Genomic DNA, 17,051 nt, shown 5'->3' on the forward strand with positions numbered 1-17,051 from the left:
GACTGAGAAAGACAAATACCATTATGATATTGCTTATATGTGGAATCTAAAGAACAAGATAAACAAACAAAACAGAAACAAACTCTTAGATAGAGAACATTTTGATGGTTGCCAGATGGGAAGAGTGTTGAGGGGATGGGTGAAAAAAGGAAAGATATTAATAAGTACAAATTGGTAGTTACAAAACAGTCATGGGGATGTAAAGTATAATGTAGGGAATATACTCAATAATATTATAATAACTATATGGTGTCAAATGGGTACTAGATTTTTTGGGCTGATCACTTTTTAAGTTATTTAAATATCTAATCACTATGTTGTATACCTGTATACCATACAATATGTCAACTGTAACTGAAAATTTAAAAATTATTTTTAAAAAAGAATACCAAAGAGGTCTTAAATACTTTGATCTTTAACTTAGAAAATAATTCTTTTGGTTTTCATTAAAAAAGAAAAAAAAGTTGGCTGCTACTGTCTCTTTTCCTGCCATCTTTGTCCTTGTGGATTTATGTCTAATCCTTAAAATCCTTTAATGTGGCTCAGGTTAGGTTCGGGAAAAACAAACTATTTGTGCTTGTCCATTCTACTATCTTTGGCTGGATATGAATTAACAACAAAAACAAAAATATTAAATGCTTTTGTCACTCATTTCTTTAGCCCATTTTTAAGTCACTTATTTTATATTCTCATTTCATCACTTTAGTTTCAATGCATTTATTTTCTATTTGGTATTTTTTCCTGAATTACTTTTTAAAAAATAAACTTCATTTTTAGAACAGCTTTAGATTCATAAAAAATAGTACTAAGATAGTATTAAAGAGTTCCCATATACTCCACATTGAGCTTTCCCTATTACTAAAATCTTACATAAGTGTGGTAAATTTGTTACAATTAATGAACCAATATTAAAACATTATTATAAAGTCCATACTTATGCAGACTGCTTTAGTTTTTAACCTAATGTCTTTTTTATGTTCCAGGATTCCACCCAGGATATAACATTACATTTAATTGTCGTTATTTCCTTAGCCTTCTCTGGCTCTGAGTTTCTCAGACTTTCCTCATTTTTGATGACATTGACAGTTTTGAGGCGTACTGATATTTTGCAGAATGTTCTTTAATTGGGATTTGTCTGATGTTTTTCTCGTGATGGATTTTTTTTTTTTCTTTTGTATTCCTGGAATGAACAACGAATTTCTCTTAGCTCTGATGTATGATCCTTTCCCAGTATTATTGGATTTTGTTTTCTAATGCTTTATTTAGGATTTTTGCTTATATGCTTTTAAGTAACATGGACTCTAATTTTCCTTTTTCAATATGCACTTTGTCTGGTTTCATTATCAAGGTAACAGCAGTTAAGGACCTCTCTTTTTTCCTAGTGTCTGGAAACAGGTTGGAAAAGATAGTTTCTCCTTTATTTGAAGGTTCAGTAAAACTAGTAATTGTCCTTTATTTTTATAAATATATTTGAATTAATTTACTATACTATTTTAAAATGTTATATTGTGTTTATAGTTCTGTTATTTTTCACCAATATTTTCCCTTGATGAATCTTGCCTATTCATCTATTTTATTAATGTTTTTAAAGAGTTGTTTTCGATTGTCTTCCCTATTACTTTCGAGTATACACATGTATGCACTTAGCTTTTTAAATTCCTTTTTAATTAACTTCTATATATTATTCTGCCATTCTTTTCCTAATTTTTTGAATAGGACACATAGATTACTATTTTTCTCTTCTAACATATATACCTGAGGCCATATAACTTCCTTTATATAAATCTTCAGCTACATTTTAGAGCTTTTGGTATGTAGTTTTCACTGTAATCCAGTTTGAAACATTTCTAATTTCTTTTTGGATTTAATTTATTTGAACTGCAATTTTTAGTTTCTTAATGTATTTTTGTTTTATTATCCTTTCATTCTTAATTTACTTCATCACTTTCACAGAATGTGGTATAGTTTCAAATCATGACATTTGTTGAGACTTGCTTAAAGATCCAGTTGGCCAATTTCTGTAAATGTTCCATGTGCTTTTAAAAATCAGCTGTATATTTTAATTAAGTTCAAAGTTTCACATATATATGTGTGTGTGTATGTGTGTGTGTGTGTGTGTGTGTGTATATATATATATATATATATAGAGAGAGAGAGAGAGAGAGAGAGAGGAGATATATGTAATCTCCATTCTATATATATATATATATAAATATATATATATATATTTCCATTCAACCAAGATTAATTGTATTGTTTAAGTCTTCTCTATTTTAATATTTTTCTGCTTAACTCATCAATTATTGAGCGTTAATATTAAAATTTTTCTACTACGAATATGGTTTTATCAGTAGTTCCTTATAATTCTGTCAAATTTTGCTTCGTATGTCTGGAGGCTATGAAGGTCATATAAATTTAGAATAATTGCTGTCACTAATAAATGATTTCTGCTTTAAAGTTTATCTGACTGATGTATGTATAGCTAGATCAGCGTCCTATCTGTCTTCCTATCTATCAATGTACTAGGTTGGTGCAAAAGTAATTGCCATTTTTACAATTATTTTTAACCTTTTAAACCGCAATTACTTTTGCACCAACCTAATATTTATTTACTTAATTAGGATCACCATTTGTTATTAATATAATTACTCCCAAAGTTCTATTCCTCACCCATTTCCCATACAAATAAAGGCAAACTGATTTCTAGGCAATTATCAACCTCCACTATGGGTCATTTTTAGTATATATGTTGTTGATGTTTTTAAAGCGTAATCAAAGAAATTTAAGCACAATTTGTGGACGTGAGGAACTCAAGTAGAGGAATGACAAGAGCCAACAAAGAGCAAGGCGTGAATCTAACAAGGAGCCAGGGCAAATCCAAGAACGGTCTGTGTCCTTCTAACACTGCACCCAAGGCAGTTGCTAATAGCTCATTCTATTAGACATTGAAAGATCCCAAGACACCAAAACAAAAGATTTAATAAAAATGGCACGCAGTGTCCTGGAGAGGCCTTATCCAAACAGGAGCACTGTTCCTTCTCAGAAGAAAAACCCGTGTATTTCCCAGATAAGTACCACATACTCTGTTAAGGAGATACAATAAAATGGGCAAATCTAATTCAAAATAGAATTCCTAAACACTGCTAGTGAAAGACAGGGGTATAGAGAACAAAAACCTAATAATTATGGGCATTCTGGGTTCTCTGAAGACTCGTCTTCCTAATGTTTAATCTGAAGTACAACACCAAGCATCTATCAGTCTGAGAAGGTAGCCTGAAACTTTAACGAATGCTTATAAATCAATATAAGCCCCCAAGTGAATACACAGCATAATATGGTATTTATTTTCTCATAAAGAATGACATGTTTTTAATCCCTTGAGGGGTTAAAAAAAGGTATTAGATGATTTATAGTTTTGTTTCACCCCCTCCCCCCTCCCCCAAAATGCAGGCAATCCAAAATAGAGATTAGCCCCCAGCATTCCAGTCACACTGGAGCTTTTGTGTGAGTAACAATTCCAAGTAAATGTGGTACCTCATCATCTGTACCTCCTAGCTACCTGCCAACTAATACATTCTCATTTATGAAAGAACCCCATGTAGAAAATCTGTTTCAATACTGCTTTGCTCTCTGAAAAATTTCTACCTCGATGAAATCCTAGGTAACAACATTTCCATCACATTATCAAACTATGTTGAGTCCTTTAGAAGTATTTGAAATGATTGCATGCTCAATATCACTGTGAAAAAATATTTTTAATTAGTTGAAATGTTTTTACCCAAAATGATTCGACTCGTGGCATAAGTAACAGAACAGATGCTGACATTTTACATGTAGATAGTTCCTCAGTGAAGCAGCGCTTAATTAAAAATGGGGATTTGAGAGATTTCAGAAAATTTCATATTCACCCTAAAAATACCAAATATTTAGTTTTATTTTCTTTTTCATGAGTGAAGTAGTATGCTAGCCTAGTATCTTTTCATTTCATTATTACTAAATGCTGTAGGAGCAATTACGTTTTTTTTTATTAAACTAGGAACTCTTGCAAGCAAATAAAATACATTATCTTTCTCCAAATATATTAATGATTTTAAAGAGCAATACAAAGTTTAGAACTTTGCAAACATGCAAAGGATTTTAGCCATGAAATAAGTCTTGGTAATTGGTAAAATAGGCATTTATGACCAAATGATGATTTCACATAACCGCAGTTTCATGTAGGCTTGTTAGAGTGTTGAAAAAATATAGCTGGCACTTTGGAAATGAATTTCCATTTTCATTTGAAATCTAAAGGCACAAATCCAAAGGCTCAACTGAAACACCTTAATTCTGGGACCAGAAAAAATCAGGCCTGGACTTTGAAGATCCAAAGTGGAGAGACAGCAGGTTGGTTGGTGTTCTATTGGCCACCACTACAGCCTGACTCTTTTCTCCTTCCTCATCTGCTTTCCAGGAACATAATGTTCATTTTAAAGATTTCAGAAGATGAGCAACAAATCCCATGGTAGTTATCACTGTTATTTTTCTTTATAATATTTCATGTCTTCAGAGCAGATCAAAGCTTGGTGAAATGCCAAAAGTGTGTCTAATGGCAGACAACACTGACAAACCATTCCTGCAAAAACAGCTTTGGTGGCAGGTAACAGTGAATGTAATTCACATGCACAGTGGTAAAAGGATTTTGGTAACAATATTTGGAGGCAGAGTTGTGATAAATATACTAAATAAAAAAGATTTTGAAACGGAATCTTACATATTTTTTATTACTAAAAAAAGGTTAAAATCTAATTGCTGTCTTAGCTAAATAAAACGATAGCCTGAAACTTAAAGCTTATTCATTCATTGATTCAAATATTTACTACTAAATGTTCCTCTCCTGCCACACACTGTTCTAGAAGCCAAGAATCAGCTGTGAACACAATGGGTGACACTTCCCCTCCCAAGCTTATATTCCAGTGGGGGAAGAATACTGACCCCCTCTCCACTGAAACAAAATGTTGCATGCCATTTCTTTCCAAACCTTATCTTAAAACATATCACTGAACTGACAGGAACCTGGAAAGGAAAGAGCACCAAAACTGGCTTTTATCCTTCAAGGTTCTGCCACCCCATAGAATTCTTAAAGCTTCTCTAATAATGAAAAGAACGTTTAAATTATGCTGAAGTTGAATTAATGATTGATACTTTTCTTATAATTAGCTTTTTTTTTTTAAACATCTAAGAAAACGTTCCCTACCCCAAGACCTTAGACATTTTTTATAAGATATTTTCTTCCAAAAGTTTTAAAATTTCCTTTTTATATTTAAGTATTTTATCCTTCTGGAATTGACTGTGGCATGGTGTAAGGTAGGGATTCTATTTCATTTTTTCTCATATGGCTAAGTACTTATCCCACAGACAATTGCTGAACAGCAAATCCTTTCCTTGACAAAACCGAATTCCACCTCTTTCATAGTTTCATGATTCCATGCCTGTGTGGATTCAGTTATGTATTAATATTTCATATTCCATTTTATTAGTGTATGTGTTTATCCCTGTGATTGAAACCTTCTTTAAATAAATCTTATAGCACTTATCACATTATTTGTTGCTATCAGGATGTCTTCTGTCCTCTTGGTAAGCTTTTAAGTCAATTGTGGCTATGATTTATTCATCTTTTTATTTTTTATAGCATCAAAATCAGTATTTCTAGTTTGTAAGCTTATTCGCTAAATAAGAGATGAGGTCAGCAGCAATACTGATTCTTAGCTATAGAGTCCTAAATGTTCCTGAAAGTCATTACCTCAACAGAACAAAATTTATGCATGTATTAACTATATTTCCTTATTTTCTGTATTCCTAATGCTCTGGTATCTAGCGACTCCAGACCAGGATGGGACTGATTGATCCTCCCAGGGTAACTAATTCCAAGACATAGTAAGCAACTTACCAGGAAGTGCACCTTTCATATGCAAACTACCCAATCCAAAATTCATACCTCCCAACTATCTTCTTTATCTAGCTTTCCACATCAAGCCAATATACCCCTCTGCCATAGTCACCCCAGAGCCAGGTACTGGGCAACCAGGGACAGCATCTATGCTCCAGAATCTGCTGAAACTGTTCAAACTAGTCAATCCTAAATCTACTTACCCTGTCTTGCTTTTCTTTTCACTAGAAATGACAATAAAGGATGCTGCCCATGTTTTCCCCTCTTTCCCGCTGCCTCCTCATCAGCCCTCTCTTGTGTGGCCTGCCAGGGACCTGTAAGTATAAACTTCCTCATGACAATCATTGCCATGTCTGCATATTTTACCTGATTAACACAAATCCCAGAGACATTCTGAAACAAAGCACAATAAATTCAGCTGTTTTTTTTTTTTTTTTATTTAAGTGAGAAAGCAAATTCAAAACTGAACTGCTTCCCAGTGATGAAGGAATTTAAGATTTTAGAAGGAGTTTATTGTTCCAAGCATTTGATTAGTAGGATTATTTAATGAGCAACAGATACACTCAAATTATTTGATCACCCTCTTTGCATGTCCTAAAAGGCTAGGTTAACATGAGCTTTATTTTGTACGTTTATAAAGAAATCGTTCTCTCAAGAACAGAAAGTTAAATTCAGAATTGTGATAATCCTTAAACCTTATCATATTACAGTTTGTCCTTTTCACAGATGACAAGATGAACTATTGAACTGAGTGTGCTGATTCTCTATATTAGTATTTCAAAAAACTAAGTATTTGGAGTAGTTAATCACAACACAGAGAGTGCATCATATAAAATTACCTCACACAAGTTTATTAAATTGAGCTGCCCCATGTATACTCTGAAATGGGATCAAAACTAATCTTTCCGAAGGGCAGACAAAAGAAGTAATCACCCAATTTTTTTTTCTTTTCAGTAAAAATAATTAAAACTAGTTCTTGTTTTGGTAAATTCAACTTATTGAAGATTCAGTATTACCATGATGATGAGTTTCCCTTGGGTAGTCCGTATATTGGACCCAAATAAGTCATTTATTCCATAAATTAAATGTATTAATGATTCTCAAATAGTTTAAAGGGTTTTGCAGTTGCAGTTTTAATAGCAATGTAGTGGAAAGGAATAGACATAGCACTGCATTTGGAGAAAAAACACTTTAAAAGCCAGTTCCAACCCTGGCACTTAACTTCTAGCTAGAGAACAAGATTTCTCTGAGTCTGTTTTCCCGTCTCTAAAACATAATTTGTAAGACTTGGCCTGCTTACCATACAGAATCAAAAGGGATATCTCAAAGTTTTTTGTAAATTGTTAAATACCATATAAATTTATACTATTATTATTCAAAATGATTATATAATTTTACTCGTGTGTGTATGTGTGTGATTATATATATGTAATTTTAAATCACTTTAGAAAGAACCAAAAATTGAAGAAGTACAAATTGTTACCTAATAATTTATAAAAGTAAAGCACATGATTTTGCCAACCATTTTCTCATTGCCTTTGCAAGGCTCCGACCATTGGCAGATTTGAATACATAGACCAAAAATATCCACTGTCTTTTAAGGACAGCACTACAGCATTATAAGGCAATATGGTATTCACTTACAGCTAACTGGTCTGCTTTTCTTTATTATTCTATTCTTAATTAAAATATATACACATTAAATATACATTAAGATAATACTTCTTGTTTTTAACTACCTTATAGATAAAAAATTTTACCTGACACCATTTTTCTATGTAAATTTTATGAAGTTTTAATGTTACTCCATCAGGAATTTCCAAAATATCAGAGACTTTGGTTAAATTTTATATTATAATTAATAAAAAACAAAATTTGCTTGGTTTTAAAAACAACTATTTAAGGTAAAACTTTAGCTCTTATTTCTAATTTTAAAATCATTCTTAGCATTTTAATAACAATTTTTAGTCAATATGTGCTTTACAGTTTGTTTTCATAAAAGATATCTGTATGTAAGCATCAGTATGGCAGACCAGGAACTGCTTGGCTGTGGTCAGCATTTCCCACACTGAGTTTCTCAGAACACTAGTCTCTCTGACACTTACCAAAACAAAGCAAAACAAATATCCAACTCCTCTTTAGTGTCCCTATTCTCATCAGCCGCTTCACAGAGGTGAGGGAGTTGAGACTTTCAGAGGTTTGCATACCCAGGGTCACAAAATATGCCCATGAATGTGTATATATGTATGTGTGCACATGAATAGTTCAAACTGCAGAGCGCTTCCACACACACTATTCTGTGCACTAGACTTATACGTTCATTCATTTATTCCCCCAACAATCCTATAGTAGGAACTATTATTATCCTCCCTATTTTACAGAAAAGATGATGAAGGACAAAGTGATTAAGTAACTTGCTCAAAACCACCCAGCAATTCCTTGGCACAGACTGGATGCAGACCCAGAAAGTTTGGCTCTATAGTCCATGCATGAATCTTAGAAATACAGTACTCGGGGGAAAGGTGCAAAAAATACAGAGTATGACATCACCCTTAAAAAGATTAAAAACGATATATTTGATTGAACACAGAGATATATATTGTAAAACTATAAAGAAATCAAAGGAATTATAAAAATAATTTGAGATAGAATCACAGGTGATAGGAGAAGGGAAGGGACTTGAGAAGGCCTTACAGTTAATCTCACTGGTTTGGATGCTGTTCTAGTTCTTAAGCTGTGTAGTAGGCTCACTGAGGCTCACTTTATTACTATAGCCCATAACTTGCATGTATGTCACAACTTATCTTGTATGTGTCAAGTATTTTATAGTAAAATTTCAAAAAAATATTTAATCAATATGCTATTAAGTGTTAAACTTGTCCTGGATTTATGATCCTTGTAAGGTGGATAAATCACTCTTCTATTTCCAGAGTAAAGCAAGTTTGGTCAGGGATGGCAAAGGCTTGGTGCACGTATCATCACTTCCTCTAGTGGTGGACAGTGGCTGTAGACATGGCATGCTTCCTCCCATACCTGGCCACTGTTTTAGAATCTTCTCCACAGACAGCTCAGAATTGACGACTGATTATGAATAGGTGGTTGGGGCTGCCAACACTAATATCGTTGGTGGTGGCACCCCCATCATCATTATGCTAAAGGATCCCCAGAATTCTTACAACTAGGAAACTCTGGGATCTTCCAATTGTTAGCACTGGTACCTCCTTTTCAAAGATGTAGTTACCTGTTAAGTTTGAAGCATCGGTGGGACCCAGTTGTAACCAGTGGCGAGCATCAGAGTCACTGACAACATCTGTAGGCGTGTTCAGTTCTGTGTCTTCCTCACAGGTCTGCCATGGGCTCATGGACAACTCTGCCTCATTGGTATAGCCCAGAGCTGTGTCACTGCTAACACTTTCACCTGGCAAAACGGAAGAACCAAAGTCTGACATAACTAATAGTGGGAATCACAATTACCTATGGGCAAGTAACTACACAGCTGACATAGCAGGAATCATTCAGGGGGTACGGGCTCAAAAGGAGCCTGTATGGGGCTCCTGCTCAATGAAATAAAACTTCTAAAGCAGGGCATTAATAGTATGAGCTCCGCAACTTATCACCCAAGTGGCATTCTGTTCAAGGGGTCTTCAACTCAGTTATTCCATATACCCAAAAGATTACATCAAATCCTTAGGTTTTTCTACTGCAACTTATTCTACTAAATTGGGAGTGGGTGGAAGAAAAGGGTAGGATTTGATTCCACCACAAATGCAAGTTTATTCTGTCTGCTACAAGAGCCTAAGGATGCTTTACACCTTGAGCCTAATGTCTACATCTCAACCCTGGCTGAATCACTCAGATCCTGGGAAATGAAGTGTCCCACTGCAAAACATTTCCTCCAATAGAAATCCTCCCCTTTATATACAAAAAAGTTGTAATTTGTCATAATAGAATGATGTTTTCAAGGGCTACTGTGTTTCCTGAAAATAAGACTTAGCTGGACAATCAGCTTAATGCATCTTTTGGGGCAAAAATTAATATAAGACCCAGTATCAATATCGTATCATATCATATATCGTATATCATACATCATATATCATATATCATGTATCATACGTCATATATTATATAAGACCCAGTCTTATTTTACTATTAATTTTTGCTCCAAAAGACGCATTAGAGCTGATTGTCTGGCTAGGTCTTATTGTCGGGAAAACACGGTATTAAGCCTTATAGAGCTATTTTGTCTGACACAAAACAGACCTAGACAGTCTACTCCTCCAAGTCTACTGTCTACTTCATAACAATTTTATGTGTCTACCCTTTTGTCTGCTCACTCTTCCAGCTGCTTTGTATCTGCGGACAGTCCCCAGCCTTGCTGCTTCTAATCAGCTGTCCTTTCTTCACTTGCAAAAAACTGAAAGTTGTCCCAGTCACCAATGTGTTAGGTTCCTGACTTCATTGCCACCCAACTCTAAGCCAACAGGGTCTTGAAGGGGGAGCCTAAAAAGAGCTCCTCCATACCTAACAAGAACTGCCCTGGAGCAGTTTACATCGCTGCTCTGAGAAGGATGTGGCTCAGTACCTGCCTTTAGGGAAGGAGAGTATTAGAATCACTTTTTACAGTACATAATAATATCAGGATTCCAATAAAATTTTACTTTTAAATACTTACACTATTGATCTCAATGTACTTCTGAAGCTTTTTGCTTCTAGCCTGTGGGAACTTTCTGGGCATTTTTCCTTCTTGGCCTGTCTGCTCACCTAGCCATCAGCCTCAGCTGTGTCTCTCACCTGGAAAAAGGCCCAGGGGTGGAAACACAGGCAGGCCTCAAAGACACAAGTAACTGACCTGTGAACTAACCATCCATCAATCCTGAAATTCCAAGAATAAAAGAGTCCCATTTCACAACCATGTCTCTTCAGATGATAAGATATAACTTGAATTAGAAAGTAAAAATAAAATAAAATACATTAATTCTTAATTTGGATGAACACAGACCACATTTCCTGGAACTTACTCTTCTGTCTTTCTCTACATTTTCCTTGCGTCGACTGCAAATCATCTTTTAAATCCAATTCAGCAGAGCTGCTGCTTCTTCGAACTAAGATCTTCAGACAAAAAGAAATAATGCATTTGTTACAGGAAGGTTTTAATTTTTATAAGTCCACGTTTCTAAAGAAAAAGAAACAATAATAATAGCAATCAAATAAAAAATGAATCCTATTTTCCATTTGAAGGATATGTGTTCACAAATAACTATAATTGAATTACAAATTACTCAAGATCTGAAATTTGTGGCTTCTCCTTTGTCAACTGGCATCTAATTAAACTGATCTACTGAGAAAGAATGCCAAATCATATGGAAATCATTTATTTTAAAGGTCTCTCTTTTCTCTGCACAGCGCGCACACACACACACACACACACACACACACACACGAGGTCTGACAGTTAAGTTCGTGAACTTGTTGCAATGATGTTGCTAACCTTTTTTTTAAAATTAGAGGGCGTATTCATTATGAATTTGTACCAACTGGACAAACAGTTAACCAAGTTGACTATTTGGAAGTGCTGAAAAGGCTGCGTGAAAAAGTTACACGACCTAAACTTTTCACCAACAATTCATGGCTCTTGCATCACGACAATGCACCAGCTCACATGGCACTGTCTGTGAGGGAGTTTTTAGCCAGTACACAAATAACTGTAATGGAACACGCTCCCTAGTCACCTGATCAGGCCCCCAGTGACTTCTTTCTTTACCCGAAGACAAAGGAAATATTGAAAGGAATACATTTTGATGACATTCAGGACATCAAGGGTAATACAACTACAGCTTCGATGGTCATTCCAGAAAAAGTTCCAAAATTGCTTTGAAAGGTGGACTAGGTGCTGGTGTCAGCCCACAGCTTCCCAGGGGAGTACTTTGAAAGTGACTGTTGTGATATTCAGCAATGAGGTATGGAGCACTTTTCTTAGGATGAGTTCGCAAACTTAATTGTCAGACCTTCCTATATAGTAAATGCAATTCTGCAGAAGGCCTAAGTTACCCATGAATGGTTAGTGTGCTACAAGGGAAGGCATAAAGTCCACCCAGACTTCTTTAAAGGTTACTCAGTGCCTTCCTTGTTCAATGTGCAACAGACTTCCCTGAACACTGCTCAACACTGGACCTTGTGTTAAATACAGAGCACAAAAACATTGGGAGGCAATCAGCAGCCTCTAAAACTTATGCCTTGCTTGGAGAGACAAAACATACACAAATTCCACAAAAGATTACAAGGTACATAAGCAAAATATGCAAATAAACTCTCTCTAAAAGATATGCAGAATAAAGTGTTACCTTAATTGGCTCACAGTTACAGGACAGCTGTTCAAGAAGGCAACAGACAGTGGTAGAGAGAAGGCAGGAGGGGATTCAAGGCAGGAAGCACTGAGTGGTAATCAGCAAGTTCTATGTGCAGGAAAAGAAGCTGATTTTAGCAGGCCATGCAGGGCAGTCAGGTCAAGAAGAAAAAGATAAGAAGAAAATGCAGACCGCCTTCTAAAACAGGCAGCTGCCAGTTGCCCTTCAACATGAGGTTTAGGAATTTCAACCTAATATTGACAAAATGAGCAACTGTATGTTCTAGACAATAGCTTATTGTGATTAAAAACATAACCAGAAAGAAAATTCCAGTAGTTATCTGTGGGATAGTTTAGAGTTAAGAAGAAAATTGCTACGGAAGTGTTATGGTGACTCAGGAATGAGCACATAAGGCTTTCAATGGTAGAAAAGGAGAAGAAAAGTATTAAAAGTCTGCAGAATGGCAGATAAGAGCTTATAATCAGCTGTATATGACAGTGGAATAAAATTAAATCACAAAAGGATATGAATCTAGGGGACCATGAAAACAATGGTGACAAAGGAAGGAAGGATGACAAAGAAACTTGAGAACATTTCTGATATCTTCATTTTCATCTTTGGGCTGAAAATCCAAAGAGAATGTCCTATAAATAGGCAACAAAATCTAGGACAGTGAGACAAAGGCTAAAGCCACGAGTCAAGATGTAAATTTAAGGTCCTTCATTGTAGAGTGTATAAAAAAAACTTTATTCAATGAGACAACTAAAAGGATGAATATTAAACAAGCAAACAAATGAGAGTAGGGACAAAGATATATAATTAAAAGACAAATTATTAAGCTAAAAAACAGAAGTAGGCCATGAATAAAATATTAAGAAGACTAACAGTATATGAAAAAATATTATACAGCCTTAAAGAAGGATGATATATATCTAATGTGATAATAGAAATGTACCCATATATTTCCTTAACTGAAAAGCAGAAGGCAGGCTTTTCTGCTTCTGGCTGAGGAACGAAATGTCCTCCAGCTATAGAATTAGACCCTACATAAAAATTTGGGTTTCAATTTGGGACTCAGAGGAAAAATAAATCTCCAAATGATCCACACACACCCCCAAAGCAAGTGAAAATCAGGGCAGTGAAATGGGGCTGGCTATCCCAAGGGTAAATCTAATATTATCATTGCCAGGGGCAAAAGTAGCAAGACTCTAAAGGATTAAAATAGCACTCCATGCTTTTTGGAAGAAATAAATGCTAATGTCCTGGTGAAACTCCATCACTTCAGACATCTAGGTTTTCTATAGATTAAGATCAGCCATCTTGGAACTCAATCATGTACAAGAGTCTCAGAAACAAGAACTATTACTTGAAATCTTCAGAATCAAGGATTTCAGCTAATCAGATAAAGAATTTAGAATTATAACATGATATTTTAAAGGAATAAAAGATGAGAATCACAAAAAAAATGAACAAGCAACAAGAGATGATTAGAAATTACAGATATACTTGAAAAGAATCAACCTGAATTTTCAGAAGCAAAGGGTGTAATTGCTGAGCTAAAATCTCAATGGAAGTATTAAACGGCAGACTACATATGAGTAAAGAGAGAACTAAACTGAATGAAAGACAGATCTGGTAAATTACCTAGAGGGCCTAGGAGAATGGAAAATATGAAAGGGGCTTAGAAGACATGGAAGACAGAATGAGAACGTCTAAATACATTTCTACCCAGAATTCCAGAAGGAAAGAGCACAGAAAACAAAAAAGAGGCAATATTCAAAGAAATTATTACCAAGAATTTTCCAAACACAATGGAAGACAACATCCACAGATACCTGGCACATAGCATATATCAAAAAGGACAAATGTATAAACCAAAAGAAACTGTACCTAGATATACTGTAGTGAAACTGAAGGATAAGGACAAAGAACAACAAGAAACAACAAATAGGATGGATGGAAGACTTGTTAATACCAACAATGAAAGACAAAAGACATTAGAAAAATAGCTCCATTAGAAAGAGGGGAAAGGGAGAAAAGTGGAGAACCACAATAATTAAGACTTTTTAGTACTGTACAGAGAAACAAAGTAACCAATAAATGAAGATAAAAAGCACTAAAATAAAGACTCACACAACCTGGAAACTACACATATGACAGAGAAGGGAGCATTTTAGATCAATGAAGGGAAAAATGGATTCAATAAATGGACCTGGGACAGTAGTTATCCATGTGGGAAAAAAAGTAAATTGGACCCCTACCTCAATCTATACATACGAATCAATTCCAGATAGAAGAAAGACTTAAATGTGTAAAGTAAAATCCAAACACTTATAAAATATAAGGTAATATTTTTATCCCTGTGGAGTATTTTAAAATTTTCATAAAACCTAACCATAAAATGGTTGATAAAGAAGAATAGCAAAATTAAGAACTTCTGTTCATCAAAAAAAAACCCACCATAAAGAAAGTGAAAATATAAGCTGTGTACTTAAAGAAGATATTTGCCAGAAACAACTAAAATAGGATCAGTATTCAGACTATATAAAGAATTAGTACAAAATAAAGAGAAAAAGATAAATTAATAGGAAAATGATAAAGACATCATCAGGCATCTCACAGATGAAACACACATGATCAATGAACATATGAAAGACTTTAAAATTTATTATTAATCTGAAAAATACAAAAATGAGATTCCATTTTCATCCACTTGACTCATAAAAAATTTTAAACCTGACAATAGCAAGTGTTTACAAGAATGTGGATGAATGGCAACTCTACACATTGCTGGCAGAAATGTAACTGGTGCACCAACTTCGGAAAACGCATATTCTCTTGTAAAGCAGAATACATGAATTGTACTCCACCCTAGAGAAAACGTTAAACATGTAGATCTTGAAACGTATACAAGAAAGTACACAACAGCATCTTTGATTTTAAAAAAATGAAGCAAACTAAATGTCCATCAACAAGAGAATGGAAATAAACTGTGGTATATGCACAGTGAAATATACAGCAGAGGAAAGTAAATGAACTACAGCTACCTGTCACAATGTGGATGAATCTTAAAATACATAACTCAGTCACTAAAGCAATAATATCACTTTTATAAAGTTTTAAAAATATAGAAAACTAAAGAATATATTATTTGGAAATACATATATAGAGCAAAGCAAGGGCATGATAAACACAAAGTCAAGAAAATGCTGCTCTCTGAGGGGGCAAGGAAAGAATTTACGTGCCAAAGCAGTGCCACGTAAAGCAATGGTATGTATTTTTTGAATATATACCACATTTTCAAAAAAGTGAATAAATATCAGGGTGGCTAGTTAGATCAATTGGTTGGAGCGTGGTGCTAAGTGACGGATTTATGGATCTTTATGTGATTGTTGAAATATACATACATAATATACCATATTTTGCAGTGTATAATGCACACTTTTTTGCCCAAATTTGTGAGGGAAAAATAAGCATGTGCATTATACATGGGTAGTACTAATTTTGTAACTATATAAATGTTTTTAATTCTTTTATTTATGCTTAGGAGTTAAAAGTGTAACTCTAGAAATCAATAACGATATCCATATGCAAAATAATACCCTGGAATACGATCACTGGTTTTGTTGAACTTATGACGAACTTACAACAATGAAGACTTCTTGGCCTTCTATGATATGTAAATATCGTAAATGTGTTACCGGTACATAAAACTTCTTGTACCTTGTATCTGTTCTTGTGTTTTTTAATTATTTGTTACATAACATTTCTTGTACCATAATATGTTAAAAAATACATGCTAAAATTCTTTTGTCATAAAAAAAAAAAACAAGTACTTAAATGGAAACAAATAAAAATTTGAATTAGAAAATTAAAACGAAAGATTTTTTTCCTTGCAAGTTTGGGCCAAAAATATGCATGCAAATTATATATGGGGAACACAGTACCATGTTTCCCTGAAAATAAGACCTAGTCAGACAATCAGCTCTAACTGTCTTTTGGAGTAAAAATTAATATAAGACCTGGTTTTATTTTACTATAAGACTGGGTCTTATATAAGACCGGGTATAACATAACATAACAACACAACACAACACAACACAACACAACACAACACAACACAACACAACATAACATAACACAACATAAATACAATACCGGTCCTATATTAATTTTTGCTCCAAAAGACGTATTAGAGCTGATTGTCCAGCTAGGTCTTATTTTCGGGGAATACACGGCAAAATACGGTACATATACATATATGAGATGGCATATGCCCTTTTAAAAAATAAATACAGAAGACACTTTACATTGGTTATTTTCCAGGCAAGGGAGAGGCTTTCTCTTTTTATTTTGTACCTTTCTGAGATTAAGTTTTCTATGAATATAAATCACATTTTCAAAAAAATGAATAAATATCAGGGTGGCTAGTTATATCAATTGGTTGGAGCACGGTGCTAATAATACCAAGGTTGCTGGTTTGATCCCTGCATGGGCCACTGTGAGCTGTGCCCGTCTTAAAAAAAAAAAAAAAAAAAGTAATAAACAGGCGTTATCTGCATAAATGAATTATGAGCTACTTCAAATTTTCTTCTTTATACTTTATATTTGTTTAAAAAATGCTATTTCACATATTAAAAAAAAACAACAAAAAAAACCAAAACCATAACAGATCTTTGCAGAAATTCACTTATTTCGCAACTTATGACAGGTGGAGGCTACTACCTAAATGACGTCAGGAACAGGAATCTGAATGTATGTTTGAAATGCAAGGATAC

At 34.3% G+C, this 17,051-nt stretch overlaps 1 protein-coding gene and 1 long non-coding RNA gene across 8 annotated transcripts in view; one reads left to right on the forward strand and one right to left on the reverse strand.

The window, feature by feature from the left end:
* Window positions 1-6,390, forward strand: part of LOC141568264 (uncharacterized) — a 32,522-nt gene extending 26,132 nt beyond the window's left edge. For 2 of the 3 annotated variants that reach the window (XR_012491361.1, XR_012491362.1), the window contains one exon: window positions 6,158-6,390. This is a non-coding gene — a long non-coding RNA (uncharacterized LOC141568264). Of the gene's footprint in view, window positions 1-4,293; window positions 4,387-6,157 lie in introns of all 3 variants that reach the window. The other variant, XR_012491363.1, reaches the window with a different exon arrangement.
* The window catches only part of RALGAPA2 (Ral GTPase activating protein catalytic subunit alpha 2), a 332,722-nt gene that overhangs the window by 182,871 nt on the left and 132,800 nt on the right, over window positions 1-17,051 (reverse strand). For all 5 annotated transcript variants that reach the window (XM_019712539.2, XM_019712535.2, XM_019712536.2 and 2 more), the window contains 2 exons: window positions 10,948-11,038; window positions 9,171-9,347 (listed from right to left, as the gene is read on the reverse strand). In XM_019712539.2, the coding sequence (XP_019568098.2) occupies window positions 9,171-9,347; window positions 10,948-11,038 (268 nt within the window). The remainder of the gene's footprint in view (window positions 1-9,170; window positions 9,348-10,947; window positions 11,039-17,051) is intronic.

The sequence above is a fragment of the Rhinolophus sinicus genome, linkage group LG13, assembly GCF_036562045.2.
Source record: "Rhinolophus sinicus isolate RSC01 linkage group LG13, ASM3656204v1, whole genome shotgun sequence".
NCBI lineage: Eukaryota > Metazoa > Chordata > Mammalia > Chiroptera > Rhinolophidae > Rhinolophus > Rhinolophus sinicus.